The 20,262-nt window shown below is 44.9% G+C and overlaps 2 protein-coding genes across 3 annotated transcripts; both read left to right on the forward strand.

Annotated features, from left to right (window-relative positions):
* Positions 1-751: 751 nt before the first annotated feature.
* LOC308469622 (uncharacterized protein) lies at positions 752-8,499 on the forward strand. Its single transcript, XM_080992349.1, has 7 exons — positions 752-883; positions 1,847-2,264; positions 2,446-2,527; positions 2,799-2,881; positions 3,638-3,764; positions 5,715-7,818; positions 8,329-8,499. Exons 2-6 carry the CDS (start codon positions 1,866-1,868, stop codon positions 6,776-6,778), a joined length of 1,755 nt encoding a protein of 584 aa, XP_080848475.1. The 5' UTR covers positions 752-883; positions 1,847-1,865; the 3' UTR covers positions 6,779-7,818; positions 8,329-8,499.
* Positions 8,500-10,210: 1,711 nt separating this feature from the next.
* LOC308469741 (putative zinc finger protein 75C) lies at positions 10,211-18,544 on the forward strand. 2 transcript variants are annotated; one of them, XM_080992635.1, is made up of 7 exons: positions 10,211-11,390; positions 12,199-12,299; positions 12,475-12,979; positions 13,160-13,241; positions 13,524-13,606; positions 14,035-14,161; positions 15,288-18,544. In XM_080992635.1, exons 3-7 carry the CDS (start codon positions 12,566-12,568, stop codon positions 16,097-16,099), a joined length of 1,518 nt encoding a protein of 505 aa, XP_080848761.1. In that variant the 5' UTR covers positions 10,211-11,390; positions 12,199-12,299; positions 12,475-12,565; the 3' UTR covers positions 16,100-18,544. The 2 variants fall into 2 exon arrangements, with proteins under 2 accessions (XP_080848761.1, XP_080848760.1); XM_080992634.1 differs by lacking the exon at positions 12,199-12,299.
* Positions 18,545-20,262: the final 1,718 nt, after the last annotated feature.

Genomic DNA, 20,262 nt, shown 5'->3' on the forward strand with positions numbered 1-20,262 from the left:
TTTACTTCCAATTTAGGAGCTCCCCATTCCAGCGCAGGAACCCTGGTCTGCCAGTCTCCTCTTTTAGAAGCAGCTAACACCAGTAACACTTCCTGCCAACCTAGCAGTTCGAAAGCATGTCAAAGTGCAAGTAGATCAATAGGTACCGCTCCGGCGGGAAGGTAAACGGCGTTTCCGTGTGCTGCTCTGGTTCGCCAGAAGCGGCCTAGTCATGCTGGCCAGATGACCTGGAAGCTATATGCCGGTTCCCTCGGCCAATAAAGTGAGATGAATGCGCAACCCCAGCGTCCTCTGTGACTGGACCTTGGGGTCCCTTTACCTTAACACCAGTAATCGCTGCCACTCTCCTGGAAGCGATGCTTCATCACTTCAGAAACTTGTAAAAAAATATATCCATTCCCTCTCGGGCCAGAAGGGGGCGACAGCAGGAAGGTAATAATAATAATAATAATAATAATAATAATAATAATAATAGAAGAAGAAGAAACACACACATATACAGAGGGCAAACCAAGGTTTAATGTGCTGAGAGAAGACAATAGGCACACAAAGACAAACCACAGTTCCTCGTGATTCTTCTGCAGGGGTTAAATGCGCCTCGGATGTATTTGGAGTGCACGCAACTCAGACCAAAATCCTTGTCTGTGCTCAGGGCATGATTCCTCATTGGCTCTTAGAGCTGAACCTGCTGCTTGGCGATCTCTCTCCCGAACTGGATTCCTAGAGCGGAAGGGAATCAGGAGGGAGGAGGGGAGGAGCGCGGAGTCCTCCAGGAGAGAAAGCCCCTCCCTCCAAAGCCCCTTCCTGCTTGGCTTTTCCCCGGGGGGAGGAACGTGGTCTTTGTCTCTCCCAGCGCTGCATGGGGGGACCCTTCTGGGAGCCGGTGAGTTGTTGTTCCCCCTTTATTTTGTGCATTTGGGCGAAGGGGAGTCCCAGGGCTGCGGGAAGGAGAGGGTGCAAAGGAGACCTGATCCATCCAGGATGCCCCCCAACCAAGGAGGGCAGCCTTTTTCTCTCCCTGTGTGCAAAGGCAGGAGATGCGTTTTGAAATATTGCGGGGAGGGGAGGATTAAAAGTTGATCTCGGTGCAAGTGTATCTCCAATTGAGCTTTGATTAGATTTAGTGGCCCCCTCCCCATTAATCAGGCAGTGGCTTCACCAAGGCTCCTGGAGGCACCATTCAGACGTGCAACTCCTGTGAGACAGAGAGGATGATGCGAGACTGAATACAAAGCCCTAATGAGAACTATTGGAGGGCTAATAATCAGAGGACTCAAATGCAGGAGAGAGTCTGACTGAAAGTAAACATACCTTTGCAATGTATATTGGAAACCCAGTCAGATTGGTAGGGTACAAATAATAAAATCATTGTTGTTGTTATTAATGGGAAAGGAGAAGTAATGGATTCCCAGCTATATTTTTGTTGTTTTAAGGAGTGCTGTAACAAAAAGCCAGGGAATAAATCATCTCCTCATCCCCCGTGCTGCAATTGCTACATCCCACTTTTGCAGCAAAATACAGAACAACCAATTTGCCAGCCTTGACAAATAGCAGCAAAACTTCCTTCCTTTCTGTATGCTTTGCGTAATGCTGGTTTAGACGGTGGGCTGCGTATTTTGTTTTGTAGCTTTCCTTTTAGGAGAGCTAGAGACTCCTGCTGCACTGCTATAATCTGGCCCTGGTTCTAGCGAAACTCATCCAGGCTTGCTTGGAGAATATTTTCCCTTTCCTGGCAGTGTAGCAATCCCGTAACACAACAATGTCTTTGTTTTGTAGGGGTTGGTATCAGCTCTAATTAGGACAGACTGAAATTGACCTAAGACAGGAATTCTTTTGGACCTCTTAGAAGCTACCTTGGAGCAGAGATGGAAGAGCAAAACTCAGCTGGCCCTGAAACAGGAAGAGGCCACAGTACCATCAAGCCTGGGAGCTCTGGAGTATTCTGGAAGGTCCTGGGTGAGGATACCCTCAGTTCAGATGTGCAGCGGCAGCAGTTCAGAAATTTCTGCTACCACGAAGCCAAAGGACCCCGAGAGGTTTGCAACCAACTCCATCATCTTTGCTGCCAGTGGCTGAAGCCAGAGCAACACACAAAGAATCAGATGCTTGACCTGGTCATCCTGGAGCAGTTCCTGGCTGTCCTCCCCCTGGAGGTGGAGAAATGGGTGAGGGAATGTGGAGCGGAGACCAGTTCCCAAGCGGTGGCCCTGGCTGAAGGTTTTCTCCTGAGCCAGGCAGAGGACAGGAGGTGGAAACAGCAACAGGTGAGAGTGTTTCACCGTGATGGTTCCCAAGGCATTCAGAATGTGAGGGAGGGTATCTCAAAATTCTCTGCTACTATCCCAACATTTGGGGGGGGGAGAGCATCCAATGAAGGTTGTCCAACAACCTCTGTCCTTCCTCCTCCTCCTCAATCCCTGTGTCGACGCCTTATTACTGTTTCAGGGTCAGGATCTGCTTGCAAAAATGGGCACTGATTTCCCTGAGATGGAGATGATTCCATTGGACAGCAGACGGAGGCCACTAGGTAAGGATGGTTGGGATGTATCTCAGTTTGGTCTCTCTCTGTTGAGTGTGAAATAAATCTGGTGACTCTTTTAATCTTTGGTGGCAGACGAGACTCCCCTGCAGCTTTTTTCACTGCTCCCAATTTCCCTTAGGTGCTTTTACACAACTGATACACAGAATGGGTATAAACATATGTATTTATAAAGACCCATTGGTAGATAAATGTTTAGCACATAAGCTCTGAAACAAGGAAGTGCTCCTGGCTCCCCACCACATTTTTCCCCTCACAGGTGACTGGATAATGCTGGCAGAACCTCCTCAGCCATCTCCTCTTCACAGTGGAGGGGAAGCAGCTTCTGTGGCACTGGATAAGGTAGGGGTGGCAGGTCAGTGGGGAAAAAGAGGCTGGGGGCATCCCCTCCTCACCTCCCTAGGCCTGAATGAATCTCTCTTTCACTTTGCTTCTTGGAAGCCTGTCCTCGATAAAGTCTTTGAAGGCCGTTCAGGGAAGGTTTCAATCAAAAGAAGAATGATCAGCCCCCTCAACTTAACTAGGCCTTTGGATGGAGCTAGAACAGCGGTGTCCAAACTTTTTTCAAAGTGGGCCAGATTTGATGAAGTGAAGGACCGTGAGGGCCGACCAAAGTTGTTGAGGTTTTTTTAGGATTAAGTCCCCCAAACGGACTTTGGACACGCCTGAGCTAGAATCATCTGGTTGTAGTAGTACATTCATACCTTGGTTCCCGAATGGCTTAGTTGCTGAACAAATTGGCTCCTGAACGCTGCAAACCCGGAAGTAAGTGTTTTTCAGTAGCCCAACGTCCAACGTGGCTTCCACTTGAGTGCAGCCAATCAGAAGCTGTGCCTTGGTTTTTGAACGGTTTTGGGACTCAAACGGACTTCCCGAATGGATTAAGTTCGAGAACCAAACTACCACTGTATTTATAAATTCAAAAAATGCTTAATACTAAAGTAGATTTTTAAGAAGCTAACGAAGAAGAGGCAGTTACACAAAGATAAAACACCCATTGTTGAAATACATAATTCCCATTAAAACCTTACAGTAAACACCCATAATTAAAAAGTGCCAAAAATGGTCCAATCAGGAAAGGCTTCTTTTTTCTTGTAGAGTCCAGCATCCTTCGAGGATGTGGCTGTGCATTTCACAGATGAGGAATGGGCACTGTTGGATCCTGACCAGAGAGCTCTGCATACAGAAGTCATGGAGGAGACCTGTGGGATCTTTGCCTCTCTTGGTAAGGCTCCCAGTGGCTTGATAGTATCTGTTATGAATTATCAGTTGTTATCCACGATCAATTGCTGATAAAAGTGATGAATCCCTATATTCTGATGTGGTTCAACGGTGTCACCTGCAACATCAGGGATTCTTTTTTATATATATAAATAATGTTTATTAATTTTCAGCTACAAAAAAACCAAATATATGCCACATTGCATCAATGCCAAATTACAATTGCAATTCAGTTATAATTAAACAGCCAATGACATATACATATTTTGTATGACTCCCCGCATGTTAGATTTCAGGGTGCAGTATTTTTGTTTTCATTCTGCTTCTGAAGGGTTATTTAATCCAATTGCATTTATTCTTAATCATAGTCCCTTATCCACAGCTACAATGTTTTTAACTTCCATTCGTATTGAAACATTAATAATTTATATTTCTGCAAGAAACGTTCTGTAATCTTTCTATTTCCTGTGCGTGAGGTTTGTTTTATATTTATATTAATTTATTTTGTTTTGCCCATATTGTTTCTTCATTCTATTTAATCTTCGTCCTGCACAGCTCAGCCACTTCCGGTCTTTCTTTCTCCCTTTGTCTCAAAAACATGAGGCTGTAATTGCCATACACCATCTTTATTTCATTCCAGGAACAGAGATAGTCTGGTGCCCTGCCAAGGCACCGGCAAGCCCCCATTTTCTCTCCTTTAATCATATGCAGTAATTATCTGGCATTCCGCCAAGCCTTGGCAAGTCTTCAAAGACCCCTCTGAGGTAGCGATGCTGTGAGAAATAAATCCTTTCGAATGATTTGAATCCATATCCATTTTCACACACAGTTCAATTTTGCACTGTGAACCATAAATAAACTCCCATTTTCTTTTATCTTTTCCTACCTTCCGTTATTTTTTTAGCAGTCAGGGTGAGTTTGCCAAATCATTTATGTAACAAACAAGATATATATAGAACGGGTAAAGGCTCTCTCTCTCCCCCCCCCCCACATACCATCTTTTACAACGAAGGAAATTTTTCTTTCCAGTTCAAATATTTACGTCATAGAATCATAGAGTTGGAAGAGACCACAAGGGCCATCGAGTCCAACCCCCTGCCAAGCAGGAAACACCATCAGAGCACTCCTGACATATGGTTGTCAAGCCTCTGCTTAAAGACCTCCAAAGAAGGAGACTCCACCACACTCCTTGGCAGCAAATTCCACTGTCGAACAGCTCTTACGTCCTTGTAGTCATTTCATTTTAGCAGATGGTAATCTTGTCCTATCCATCCAAGCACACGTCTGTAAATTAGTCTGAATTTTACTCTAATAAACAGAAGAGCCTCTGCATATTGATGGCTGCATCAGAGGATTACCGATAGGCGAAGTGCTTTTTGCACCCAGTGTCTCCCTGCTCCCGCATTCCATATAGGAGCAAAAGTCAGATATCAAGACAATCTCCAAGTGAAGCTCACTTCCCCTGTGCCTTGGGGGGAGCTTACAAGGACAATTATCCTCAAATCATCTTTGTTTATCCTTCGCAAACAATCTCCACTAATGTGGGAGCGGCAGCCATTAAGGCAAATGAGCACCGGAAGTGAGAACATCAGGGATTCTAACCCTTTCTAGGATCTTTCCTGTTTTTGATGTCATGCAGACAAGATTTAGGATTAAGAAGTGTGACTCATGTTTTTAAAAGCATTGCATGTTAATATATCATAAGCGTAAATGTCTCCAACAAAGATTAATTAACTAGGTTGCTGTATACACAAGTTGGTCTAGTGCTTCTCCTAATTAGAGTTGAGAACTTACTAAAACATTCCAAAATGCATATCATTTGGGAGTGTAAGATGTGCCCCCCCATCTAAGTCCCTTCAGTTTTTCCTTAGCTGTCAAACGTTAATTGCATTTTTTCATAATGCGAGGCTCCATTTATTACTAAGGCTCTAATCAGTTTCTGTCTTCATTTTAGATTGTGGAGAATTGGAAAGCAGAAATAAGAGAAACTGCTATGAAATCTATACAGTGGGGGAGCCATATAAATATTGGGAGTGTGGAGAGAGCTTCAGTCAGAGCTCCCTTCAAATAATTCATACAGGGGAGAAACAATTTCAGTGCTTGGAATGTGGAAAGAACTTCATTCGGAGCGATCATCTCACTTCCCATCAAAGAATTCACACAGGTGAGAGACCATATCAATGCTTGGAATGTGGAAAGAGCTTCCGGTTGAAACATAATCTCACTTCCCACCAAAGAATTCATACCGGGAGGAAACCGTATCAGTGCTTAGAATGTGGAGAGAGCTTCCGCTGGAAGAGAAGTCTCACTTCCCATCAAGGAATTCATACAGGGGAGAAACCATACGAATGTTTAGAATGTGGAAAAAGCTTCAGTCGGAGACACCATCTCACTTCCCACCAAATGATTCACAGTGGGGAGAAGCCCTATCAGTGCTTGGAATGTGGGAAATGCTTCAGCCAGAGTTCACACCTCACGACCCATCAAATAATTCACAGCAAGGAGAAACCATTTCACTGCTTGGAATGTGGAAAGAACTTCAGTCGGAGCAGCCATCTCATCCTCCATCAAATGATTCATACAGGAGAAAAACCATATCAGTGCTTGGAATGTGGAAAGAGCTTCCGATGGAAGGAAAGCCTCACTTCCCATCAAAGAATTCACACCGGGGAGAAGCCATATCAGTGCTTGGAATGTGGAAAGTGCTTCAGTCGGAGCAGCAGTCTCTGTTACCATCAAAGAATTCACACAGGGGAGAAGCCATATCAGTGTTTGGAGTGTGGGAAGAATTTCAGTCAGACCTCCCATCTGTATTCCCATCAAAGGATTCACACAGAGGAGAAACAATTTCAGTGCTTGGAATGTGGTAAAACCTTCAACTTTAAGAAAAACCTCACTTCCCATCAAAGAACTCACACAGGGCAGAAACAGTATAAATGCTTGGAATGTGGAAAGTGCTTCAAAGACAGTGAGAGTCTCAGTTCCCATCAAAAAAGTCATACAGGGGAGAAACCATAAAATCAGTGACAACTGAGGGTCACTGGTGCGGCTTGGCTACTTAAGAGGTCACAGTGGCACTGCTAACCTGTTTCTCCCTATTCTTCCTTGCAAAGTTACTTAAGCATTGCAGTTGAACAAATACTGTGCATCTAACAAACTGGAAACTGGTTCAGAAAGACTGGTCTCTGCCATCACTGCTGATTCACTGCTAGGACAAAAGTTGTCTTGCCTCCACCTGTACTGTTTCTATGCCTGTTGCCTTCCTCTGCAAAGAAAGAGTGGACATGTAAAGATTTCAGTTGTATAAATGCTCAGCAGCTAACTAAAGTATTTTACCTTGGTTCAGAATCGCTGTCAGAATTCCTGAAGTTGGTTCATGCCACGATAGTATTGATGTATGTACATTGATAGGTAGTCTACATGTGAAGGGGACGCGGGTGGCGCTGTGGGTTAAACCACAGAGCCCAGGACTTGCCGATCAGAAGGTCGGCGATTCGAATCCCCGCGACGGGGTGAGCTCCTGTTGCTCCGTCCCTGCTCCTGCCAACCTAGCAGTTTGAAAGCACGTCAAAGTGCAAATAGATAAATAGGTACCGCTCCGGCGGGAAGGTAAACGGCGTTTCCGTGCACTTCTCTGGTTTGCCAGAAGCGACTTAGTCATGCTGGCCACATGACCCGGAAGCTGTACGCCGGCTCCCTCGGCCAATAAAGCGAGGTGAGCGCCGCAACTCCAGAGTTGGCCGCGACTGGACCTGATGGCCAGGGGTTCCTTTACCTTTAATACATGTGAAGAGATTTCAAAAGTGTGTGTGAAAGGATATTGTTAGGAGACCAGTAATATAAAGCAGACATGATGCCTCCAGTTCTGATAATGCAGGCATGTTTTTAGTCCAGTGGACTCTGTTGGGGTAGCTGGGCATAGGAAGGGGTTCCTCCGCGAATATCAAACACAAGGTGATCACAAGTACAAGGTCAAATGAACCAGTTACGGTGGTAACAGCTTGGAGGCCTCACTATATCTGTGATTAATGTATGTCAACTCGTTCAGTTGTACAGTGGTCATAGAATCATAGAGTTGGAAGAGACCACAAGGGCCATCGAGTCCAACCCCCTGCCAAGCAGGAAACACCATCAGAGCACTCCTGACATATGGTTGTCAAGCCTCTGCTTAAAGAGCTCCAAAGAAGGAGACTCCACCACACTCCTTGGCAGCAAATTCCATTGTCGAACAGCTCTTACTGTCAGGAAGTTCTTCCTAATGTTTAGGTGGAATCTTCTTTCTTGTAGTTTGGATCCATTGCTCCATGTCCGCTTCTCTGGAGCAGCAGAAAACAACCTTTCTCCCTCCTCTGTGTGACATCCCTTTATATATTTGAACATGGCTATCATATCACCCCTTAACCTCCTCTTCTCCAGGCTAAACATGCCCAGCTCCCTTAGCCGTTCCTCATAAGGCATCGTTTCCAGGCCTTTGACCATTTTGGTTGCCCTCCTCTGGACACGTTCCAGTTTGTCAGTGTCCTTCTTGAACTGTGGTGCCCAGAACTGGACACAGTACTCCAGGTGAGGTGTTGTATCTTGGTTAGTTGGTGTTTGTTAGAGCAACAGTGATACCTTGTCTCTGTATATACTTGCATCTGAAAAGCCTACAAACTGGAACTTACTTTTCCATGCTTAAATTGCCCCAGATCTATTTGCTGAACCTATTACTTTTACAACATTAAAAGATTTGGACCTTACTCTGCTTCTGTGTGGTGAGTGGTGCCTCAAGCAAGATCCACACTTCCACATCAGATTCGCAACAGCCTCCAGTCTGTGGGTTCCCCAGCTGCTACTGTTATTCTGACGGAATAAAAGCTGTCTTAAAACATTGGAGTGGTTAATTGGAGAAAAATCCACTTCAGATTGGCATATCTCTGCACATTGGCAGCCATCCCATTACTTGAACTATTGTTTAAAGGGACATACTAGACTACTGAACTTGGAAGCTTGGGGGCTGCTGTTCCTCTTAAGTAGGCACCAGAGAAAGAAAGCATCTTATTGATTCTATTAAAAACATCAGAAGCCCTTCTTCGCACGCCTACTCCATGAGAGGTCCAGATGGTGAAAACATAAGAATGGGCATTTTATGTGGTGGCTCCCTGTTTGTGGAATGCTCTTCCCAAGGAGGATCGCTTGGCGCCTTTTAGGGTTGCCATATGTCCTCTTTTTCCAGGATGCGTCCTCTTTTTCATGGGTATGTAAAATGAGAGTCGTCATAGAGATCTACAGTTAAAAGTAGAAGTCGGCAAATGTGTCCTCTTTCTTGATCTTCAAAATATGGCAACCCTAGAGCCTTAATTACATATCTTTAAGCTCCTGGCGAAAATGTTTCTCTTCAATCAGGCTAACGGTCTATGGTCTTTTAAATGTGTTTGTGTGAAGGGGATAATTTTGTTTTCATTAAGTGTTTTGTGTTCTCATTTTGTATTTTTATGTTGTGAACCAGTCTGTGACCTTCTGATGAAGAGTTGTATACAAATTTAATAAACAATAGTGATAACAACAACAACAACAACAACAATAATAATACTGTGCCGTGGTCTTTGGATAAAGGGCAGTATACTAAATGAATGAATGAATGAATGAATAAAATAAATCTTCAAACCCTTCCCAAGGGACTATCACAGAGAAGACTGAATAAATTTATATTTGGAGCATACACTTTATTTAATACTGAACTGTTAAGTTGTTGGCAAAAAAACCAGACTAGCATCTGAGGTAGTATCTATATTCACGGGCAAACTATAACTAAGCTACAAATATTTTACAGAAAAATTTATTCAACTGAGTATTTCAGGAGCTCCTTAAGCCAATATATTGAAAACTTAAAAAAAGAGAGGCAGCAACTCCTTTTCCATAGCTAAAAGAGAAACCCCAAGAAACTAGAAAAAGGACAAGCACATCTTGCAGTTTTATCTGGCAGGGTAATTCCAATTCATTCCTCTAGAACCTATCAAACTAATGAAGCAATTTAAATTATTTAGTTATTTCAAAACTAGATATTTAGAAGGAACAGCTGCCCCTGTAAATTCTTCCACATACAGGGGCCTGTACATCTAGGCCTTATCGCTAGCAGGGGAAGTGGGGAACATTTTGAATCCTCATGAAAAAAACTCCAAAAGGGGATTAGTGTTTATACATTTATTTGACTGTGGTTGTGCAGAGGCTGTTGCCTTGGAATAATAATAATATTGATTATTTATACCCCGCCTATCTGGCTGGGCTTCCCCAGCCACTCTGGGCAGCTTCCAAAAAAAATTAAAATACAATAATTCATCAAACTTTAAAAGCTTCCCTAAACAGGGCTGCCTTCAGATGTCTTCTAAAAGTCAGATGGTTCTTTATTTCATTGACATCTGATGGGAGGGCTTTCCACAGGGAGGGAGCCACCACCGAGAAGGCCCTGCCTGGTTCCCTGTAACTTCGCTTCTCGCAGTGAGAGAACTGCCAGAAGGCCCTCGGAGCTGGACCTCAGTGTCTAGGCAGAACAATGGGGGTGAAGACACTCCTTCAGGTACACTGGGGAAAATCCCCTGACCCTCCAAGGCCTTGAGAGAGGGGGGCAAGAGAGAATTGTTTGGATCCTGCAGTTCTAGTGCTTTTCTGGAAGAGAGGGGAAGGGAAAAGGTGGAGAAAATCCACTAGATCGGGGTTTCCAAAAACTTGGGTTTCCATCTGTTTTCTTTCGGACTACAATCCCCATCAACCCTGACCGCTGGTCCTGTTAGCTAGGCATGATGGGAGTTGTAGTCCAAAAACAGATGGAGACCCATGTTTTTTGGGGGGGAAGCTGCTGTCATGAGCTCGTCCTACACTCGAGTAGGACCCTGGCAGAGACACATGCCCGACTGGCATGTTCTCTCCCTCCTGGTTGTTTGTTTGGAAGCTTCAAAAGCTTGCTTCTGCCCGAACATCACATCGGTACACTTAGGCATCTGCAGAGTTTGCGCAGTCCGCGTAACAGAATTCAGTAACTCAGCATTTTGGCTAATCTACTTTATTTACATATTAACACACACGGAGCACTGAAACATGACTCCCTCTCTCTACAGTCAGACAGCAAAGAGAGAGAACAAAGGACAATAGTCCCACTTCACAGAACACAGTAACACAAACATCCTGTCTCCCTCACTTCCCACCCTGTGGAGTCAAAACATGTATCGTCATGTGATAGACAAAATTCCCATGACTGCAATCATGGAGCAGGAATTCTAACAGCTGCTCTGGAGGACTGAGGAGAAGTGCCCAAAGAGAAACAACTGGGGAATTGTTAAGATTCCCCACCAGACATCTCGCTATCTTCCCCCTTAGCAAGTCCGATAGCTGGCTCCACGATGACAGGAGAAGAGCAGCTGCCCTGCCTCTGTATTACAGACAGCCCTTCTCGCCTTTTTGGCTTTGTAAGGGTTAAAGCGAACCAAATTACATTCCTAGAGAGGAAGGGGACCAGGAGGGGAGGAGTGCAGAGTCCTCCTGGAGAGAAAGCCCTTCCCTCCCAAGCCCCTTCCTGCCTAGCTTCTCCCTGTGGGGGGGACGAACTGGTCTTTGTCTCTCCCAGCGCTGCATGGGGGGACCCTTCTGGGAGCCGGTGAGTTGTTCCCCCTTTATTTTGTGCATTTGGGCGAAGGGGAGTCCCAGGGCTGCAGGAAGGAGGGTGCAAAGGGGACCTGATCATCCAAGATGCTCCTCCAAACAGGGAGGGCAGCCTTTTTCTCTCCCTCTGTGCAAAAGCAGGAGATGCTATTTGAAATATTGCGGGGAGGGGAGGATTAAAAGTTGCTCCCGGTACAAGTGTATCTCCAGTTGAATTTTAATTTGAATTAACATCCCCTCCCCGTTAATCAGGCAGAGGTGTTACCAAGGCTTCTGGTTGGCAGACGGGTGCCCATTCGGATGTGTGCAACTCCTGAATGATGGAGAGGATCATTTGGGAGTGAATACAAAGCACTGCTGAGAACCATTGGAGGTTTAATAATCAGAGGAATCAGTTGAAGGAGAGAGTACTTAAATGTCTTTTTTAAAAAATAAATAAATTTAAATTCAAAATTGAATGGCTGTAACACAAAGCATCTCCCCATCCTTAGTGCTACGTACCACGCAGATATTTTGCACCAAAAGTGAGAACACCCACCAGTTTGCCAAACTTGAAAAAGAGCATCACGTATTGTTTCTCTGCAGTTTCACATTTCAAACCTACTTTACTCCAGCTTCATTTTGCTCATTAACTGCCTTGGTCCAGTCACTAATGCTCTGCTCAACCTACCTCACATTGCTATTGCCAGTTGTCAATCACAGCTCTGACAGTCCCTCATTGTTTTCAAATGTGTGGGAAAAGGGGAGGAGTCAGGCTGACGTCTCTGACATCGTAATAATACGGAGCCTGTTTCATATCACAGGGCGAGAAGGGGAAGTGAAGAGGCTGTGAGATCCATCTGTAAGGACGCTGAGATCCAGTAGTAATTCTTGGCCTACCTTTTGAGAAATGCTGGCATAGAAGGTAGTCTGCATATATTTGCTTTTTAAGTTTCCTTCTAGGAGAGCTGGAGACTCCTACTGCACCACTATAATCTGGCCCTGGTTCTAGCGAAACTCATCCAGGCCTCCTCGGAGAATATTTTCCCTTTCCTGAAAGTGTAGCAATCCCGTAACACAACAGTGTCTTTGTTTTGTAGGGGTTGGCATCACTTCTAATTAGGACAGACTGAAATTGACAGAAGACCAAGGAACTCCTTTGGACATCTTGGAGGCTTTCTTGGGGCACAGATGGATGAGCAAAACTCAGCTGGCCCTGAAGCAGGAAGAGGCCGCAGTGCCATCAAACCAGGAAACTCTGAAGTATTCTGGAAAACCTCAGTGCAGGAGGACCTAGGTGAGGATACCCTCAGTTCTGATGTGCAGCGACAGCAGTTCAGACATTTCTGCTACCACAGAGCCAAAGGACCCCGAGAGGTTTGCAACCAACTCCACCATCTTTGCCGCCAGTGGCTGAAGCCAGAGCAACACACAAAGAATCAGATGCTTGACCTGGTCATCCTGGAGCAGTTCCTGGCTGTCCTCCCCCCGGAGATGCAGAGCTGGGTAAGGGAGTGTGGGGCAGAGACCAGCTCCCAGGCAGTGGCCCTGGCTGAAGGTTTTCTCCTGAGCCAGGCAGAGGACAGGAAGCGGGAACAGCAACAGGTGAGAGTGTTTCACCGTGATGGTTCCCAAGGCATTCAGAATGTGAGGGAGGGTATCTCAAAATTCTCTGCTACTATCCCAACATTTGGGGCGGGGGGGAAGCATCCAATGAAGGTTGTCCAACAACCTTTGTCCTTCCTCCTCCTCAATCCCTGTTTCGACGCCTTATTACTGTTTCAGGGTCAGGATCTGCTTGTAAAAATGGACACTGATTTACCTGAGATGGAGATGATTCCATTGGACAGCAGTCAGAGGCCACTAGGTAAGGATGGTTGGGATGTATCTCAGTTTGGTTTCCCTCTGCTGAGTGTGAAATAAATCTAGGGCTTTTTTAATCTTTGGCGGCAGATGAGACTTCCCTGCAGTCTTTTTCACTGCTCCCAATTTCCCTTAGATGTTTTTGCACAGCTGATACTGTATATAGAATGTATATATTTGTAAATGCTCAAAATACTTTTTAAAAGGCCCATTGGTAGCTAAATGTACTTAACTCCTGAAACAAGGAAGTGCTCCTGGCTACCCACCACGTTTTTTTCCCTCGCAGGTGACTGGATAATGCTGGCAGAACCTCCTCAGCCATATCCTCTTCACAGTGGAAGGGAAGCAGCTTCTGTGGCACTGGAACAGGTAGATCAGTGGGGGAAAAGAGGCTGGGGGCATCCAACATACCGTATTTTTCGCTCTATAAGACGCACCAGACCACAAGACGCACCTAGTTTTTGGAGGAGGAAAACAAGAAAAAAAATATTCTGAATCCCAGAAGCCAGAACAGCAAGAGGGATCACTGCACAGCGAAAGCAGCGATCCCTCTTGCTGTTCTGGATTCTGGGATAGCTGCGCAGCCTGCATTCGCTCCATAAGACTCACACACATTTCCCCTTACTTATTAGGAGGGAAAAAATGAGTCTTATAGAGCAAAAAATACCGTATTTCTGTCTCCTCCTAACCTCCCTGGGCCCGAATACACAGTTCTATTAAAACCTTAAAATAAACACCTGTCATTAAAAAGTGCAACACGATGATCCAATCAGGAAAGGCTTCTTTTTTTCTTTTAGGGTCCCGCATCCTTCGAGGATGTGGCTGTGCATTTCATGGACGAGGAATGGGCACTGCTGGATCCTGACCAGAGAGCTCTACATACGGAAGTCATGGAGGAGACCTGTGGGATCCTGGCCTTACTTGGTGAGGCTCTCAGTGGCTTGATAATATCTGTTGTGAATTATGAATTTTTATCCACGATCAATTGCAGATAAATTTGATTAACCCCTATATTCTGATGTAGTTCAGCATTCGCCTACAACAGCTGGGATTCAGACTCCCTGTAGTTAACATTGAATGGGCATCTGTGCACTGTATTGCCTTTCAAGATGCATCCTCCAGTTATGCCCATTTAAGCAATTGCCTGACTGGTTTTTACTGCCCTGGTAGTAAGCTGGATCTGGCCTGCAGACCCTGTGAGTCAACCAGCACCCCTACACATGGGCCAACTTGGATAGGTGGGCAGGGATGACCATCTGTCAGTCACTTACCATTGTTATGACATGATGTGACAATTTGAAAGGAGCAAACACCCCCCCCCCTTGATGGCCAACTGTCAACATAAGTCTGCAGATCTGGATGGAGAATGAATTATCAGGATGGAGAATGCAGCTGATCCCAGTGGGGTGATCAGCTGATAGCTAGGGAAGTCACTGACAGTGAATGTTGGGGCCTAAGTTTTTATTTAAACATGTTGGTATCTTTCCATTGTTCTTGAGACACACAACACAAAGATCTTTTCTTTGCAAAAGAGGAAGGAGTTGAAAGGTTCCCTGAGGGTCATCTAATCCAACCCCTGCAATGCAGGAATCTCCACTAAAGCAACCATGACAGATGGCCATTCATCATCTGCTTAAACTCTTCCAACAAATAATAGGGACTCTGTTCAACTTTCCAGCAGCTCTTACCTTTGGAAAATTATTCCTGATGGTTTTTTTTTACTGTTTTTATAAAAAAAAATTCTAGAAGGCTTTGGAAGAAGAAAGGTAGGGAGAGAGCAGGGGAGAAGGGGGGTAGTAAATCGAAAATTATTCCTCATGTTTAGTTAGAATCTCCTTTCTTGTAACTTGAATCCACTGGTCTGGGTAATACCTTCTGGAGCAGGAGAAAACAAGCTTGCTCAGTCTTCTATGTGACAGCCCTTGAGATATTTGAAGGCTCTCATACCTCCTCTCAACTGTTCCTCACAAGGCTTGAAAAATTGCATTTTTACATAATTTGAGACTCCATTTCCTCCAAAGGCTCTAATCAGTTTCTGTCTTCATTGCAGAAGGTGGTGAATTGGAAAGCAAGACTAAGGGAGACTACTACAAAATCTATACAGTAGGGGCGCCATGTAAATATTGGGAGTGTGGACAAAGTTTCTGCCAGAGCTCCCTTCAAGGAATTCATAAAGGGGAGAAACAATATCAGTGCTTGGAATGTGGAAAAACCTTCAGTCGGAGTGACCATCTCACTTCCCATCAAATAATTCATACAGGCAACAGACCATATCAATGTTTGGAATGTGGAAAAAGCTTTAGTTTGAAACATAATCTCACTTCCCACCAAAGAATTCATACAGGGAGGAAACCATATCAGTGCTTGGAGTGTGGGGAGAGCTTCCGCTGGAAGAAAAGTCTCACTTCCCATCAAGGAATTCATACAGGAGAGAAGCCATATGAATGCTTAAAATGTGGAAAGAGCTTCATCCAGAAGGAAACTCTCACTTCTCACCTAAAAATTCATACAGGGGAGAAACCGTATCAGTGCTTAGAATGTGGAAAGTGTTTCAGTCGGAGAGATCATTTCACCTCTCACCAAATGATTCACAGTGGGGAGAAGCCCTATCACTGCTTGGAATGTGGAAAGAACTTCAGTCAGAGTTCACATCTCATGACCCATCAAAGAATTCACAGCAAGGAGAAACCATTTCACTGCTTGGAATGTGGAAAGAGCTTCAGTCGGAGCAGCCATCTCATGTCCCATCAGATGATTCATACAGGAGAGAAACCATATCAGTGCTTGGAATGTGGGAAGAGCTTCCGCTGGAAGGAAAGCTTCACTTCCCATCAAAGAATTCATGTAGGAGAGAAACCATAGAAGCTGTAGAAGCTGGGGGTCAGTGGACCTGGCAGGGCTGCTACGAAGTAACAGAGGTGTGCTGCAAATAGCCATTGACAGCCTCCGCCATGAATTTATCCAATCCCCTTTTACAAACATATGAGTTGATGGCTTTCAATACTTCTTGTGGGTAGGGGTGAATTCCACAGTTTAAATGTGTCCTTCATCGGCCTTCCTGCTGTTTTGAACATCTGTGTGTCCTTGAAGGAAAGGAGGGCAGCTGGTGAGTAGTGGTGGGGGCATGGTAGTTTTAGGCCTGGAGTGCAATGGTTACCTCCCAAGATCCTGCCACCACCAGACACATGATTAGGAATCCCTAACAGTAAATATTGACTAAACCAGGGATAAGGGACCTGTGGCCCTCTAGCTGCTGTTGAGTATGGACATGTGGGGTGGAGGGATAGAGGGGGAAGAAAATGCAACACAATTGATGTAATACTCTTGTCTGTCTAAAAAGGGCAGTGTAAGAACATTAATTCAGGGGTCTAACATTACCTGTCTGCTGCTTTGGTTCCCTGGCTTGCACCAGGAAGATATGTGGCATCACATGGCGGGACAGAGGCTCAAACAAAGATGTGCTCTCCCAAGCCCACATTCCCAGCATGCGTGCACTCCTGTGTCAGCGACGACTACCCTGGCTTGGTCATGTCTGCATAATGGAAGATGTCAGGATCCCCAAGGACATGCTCTGTGGGCCTGTTGGCAGACCAACTCTGTGCTACAGAGACGTCTGCAAACGTGACAAGAAGGCTGGCAACATTAACCCTGCATGTGGGATAGCCTAGAGATAGGTTGTGTATTCACAGCAGTGACCCTAAACATCCATCACAGCCAAAGTCACCCACAACCCAGTCTATCTCCTAGGGACAATCTGCCTTGGTATCCCAAATCTCCTGTAGTTGTAATCCTCGATGCTTGGACAGTTTGGCCAACTGTCACAAACACGCTTGGGTCACCTTCCTCTGGTACAGGCATGTACCAGAGGATTTTAATTAATTTTTATAATGAAATGTTTTTAGAATGTTGCATTATTTTATTGTTGTTAGCCGCCCTGAGCCCGGCTTCAGCTGGGGAGGGTGGCATATAAATAAAATTCATTATTATTATTATTATTATTATTATTATTATTATTATAATTATATCTGTTTCAGGGGCCTAATCCTGCCTGCCGGTCGATTTAATCCGGCCCCCATGGCAGTATATGTCCTGGGCTAAAAAAAGCTCAGCAACTTTGGTTGGCCCTCATCAAATCTGGCCTCTCAGACTAGCTTAGTCCCCAGCTCCCTTCTCCTGATTTTCCACATATTAACATATTGTGTATTAATATTTAGGCCTTAGCCATTCTCCTCAGCTTTTCTCTCTGGTCTATTCCTCACACTTTCCTTATAAACTCCCTATCTCCCAGCTGAACTCCCCCCAACTGACTAAACGCTGATAGTCAGCTTCCAACTGACAGGAACCTCCAACCAATCAGATTCTGCTGACACCCAAACCAACCAGACTGAATTCTCAAAAGCAATCCTCTCTCAGAACCTGCCATGGAAAACTACTGCTGTGCAGGCTTTGCGGCATCATAACAACACAAGGCCTCAAACCTTTAGTCACAGAATATTTCCCCCTTCAAAACAGAAACGTAAACTAATATATAAATGGCAATTGCCAACAAACGTAGTAAAATTATTTAGGTATATAAGTAAATAAAGAATTTTGTAATTATGTAATATATCCTTGCTCTATGCCTTTAAAAATATTTTATTTAATATATACTCCACCTTTCCTCCAAGGAGCTCAAGGTGGTGCATATACTTCTCATGAACTATCCCTAAACAGTGCCTCAGTCTTATTTGGATTAAGATTCGCTTTTTGGCTCTCACCTGGTCTGTCCATTCCCAAGACCAGACCAAAAAAATGCTCAGAGTGTGGGCCTCCTCGTGTACTGTACAGGAAACGCCTTCAGATTATAATACATATTCAAATATATTCATATAAAATGTGAAGTTTGGGCAGTGACTGGCCCAAGGTCACCCAGTGAGCTTCGTGGCTGAATAGGGATTTGAACCCTGGTCTCCCATGTCCTTGTCCAACCCTCCACAACACAATAAGTACATAAAGAATAAAGGTTTTGGCCTGGTGGAAAAGGTGAGGTATGAGCTGGGGTATTGTTTATTTTTTTGTCGCTGTTATTTATAATAATTGTATTTTTTTAGATCTTACGTGGAAATTGTTCAGTTTTGTTGTGTGCCTTTTGATGTCCTTTATTTAACCATAACGACTTCTTTTATTACATTTGCAGTTATGTACATCTTTTCATGTTTAATGTTTAATTATGTATCTATATTTTGTATATGCTGGAAGCCGCCCAGAGTGTCTGGGGCAACCCAGTCAGATGGGCGAGATACGAACAATAAAACTGAAAGCAACACAGCTGTTGAGCTTCTCCAGCCAGCTTCCTCAGGTCCACAAAGAGGAGGCAATGCAGGATTCCTTGAGAGAGAATGCAAGAGGTAGATGCTTGGCCACGGGTCCTGCCCATAGCTGTCAACTTTTAGATTTGAAAATAAGGGATCAGCAGCCTCACCTGTCCCAGGGACAGTCTACGGGATATCTAACAATCCGGGATAGCAGCGGGAAGCAGAGAGAAACGGCGCTGGAATAAGGGAATTTCCCGCAAAAAAAGGGAAGGTTGACAGCTATGGTCCTGTCTTGCTGGGGAGAGAAAGTGGCTGGACTTATTTTGCTGCGGAGGCAGCTTTTGGGACACCCCCTTCTAAGATGGGGTGAGCTCCCCGTTGCGCTGTGGGTGAAGGGGAGTCAGGCGGCTACAGAAACAGAGCCTGGGAAAGGGAGAAAAGGGGGTGCTGCTTTTAACTGGAAAGTTGGGGAAGTTTCCCATTGAAAGGACACCCACCCGTCATCCCCACAATGCCAGCCTGTGCAGTTTTGACGTGGCCAAACCCTGAGCGGAGAGGAAGCTTATTTAAGAAGGAAAGTGGGCCCAACAGGTGTCAAGGTTTTCTTTTTTTTTTTAAGGGTGGGGAGCTGGGGATAATAAAATACTGTTGCAAAATTAAGAAATATGATTTATTCACATATTTACACCTGAGTTTGGATGGAGGGAGTCCAGATCTTACAGCATGGTCATCTTAAGAGAGACTTGTGCCCCACAGCAGTGCAGCAATGGAGTCCAGGGCATCTCTCCCAGCCTGCCTCCAGCCAGCCTGTCAAAAGATGGATCTCCACCTTTTTCTCTCCCCTTCTTCTTCCCAGCACACCTTTCTCAAAACACTATTTTCCTTTCCCCTCTGGTTCTGATAAGTAATGATGATAATGATGAAAGCAGGCTTTGGGTGAGGCAGCTCTGGAATAACATAGCCAAGTTACAGGGAACCAGGCAGAGGGCCTTCTCGGTGGTGGCACCCACCCTGCGGAACGCCCTCCCACCAGATGTCAAAGAGAAAAACAACTACCAGACTTTTAGAAGACATCTGGAGGCAGCCCTGTTTAGGGAAGCTTTTAATGTTTAACAGACTAATGTATTTTAATATTTTGTTGGAAGCCGCCCAGAGTGGCTGGGGAAAACCAACCAGATGGGCGGGGTATAAATAAATTATTATTATTATTATTATTATTATTATTATTATTATTATTATTGAAGCCCATTACCTTGGCAACCTCCTGTCCAGGCCCAATAATTCCTTTTCAGTTGGGTCATCAACACCTTTTTGCCTCTATCCAAGGTGAGTCACTGCCTTGGAAAGGAAGCTTAGCCTGTATTGTTCCACTGGTCTGCAATCGCTCCTTCAGTGTTTGAAGCTATCAAAATGCTACCGTTTATTAATTTTTAAGGTTTAGGGGGATCCCTCCCCCAAAATACATTTGCAGAGCAGAGCTAGTGGATCCAAGTTCCAGTTGGTGCAAAGAAAAAGCTGGTCACTTGGGAAGAGGATGTTGCCGCCCCATATAGAATTACAATGCTGTAAGGGACCCCAAGGGCCATCTTAAATTCCAACTCCCTTCTGTGCAGGAATCAAAGCAAAATAATCCCTATGGATCTGATTTACTGCAGTGAGATAGCTCTTGGGTGCAACAGGAACCTCAATGTGTAGAGGAAGTATAAAGGTAAAGGGACCCCTGACCACTAG

Source organism: Podarcis pityusensis (assembly GCF_964106645.2).
Source record: "Podarcis pityusensis genome assembly, chromosome: 2".
Classification (NCBI taxonomy): domain Eukaryota; kingdom Metazoa; phylum Chordata; class Lepidosauria; order Squamata; family Lacertidae; genus Podarcis; species Podarcis pityusensis.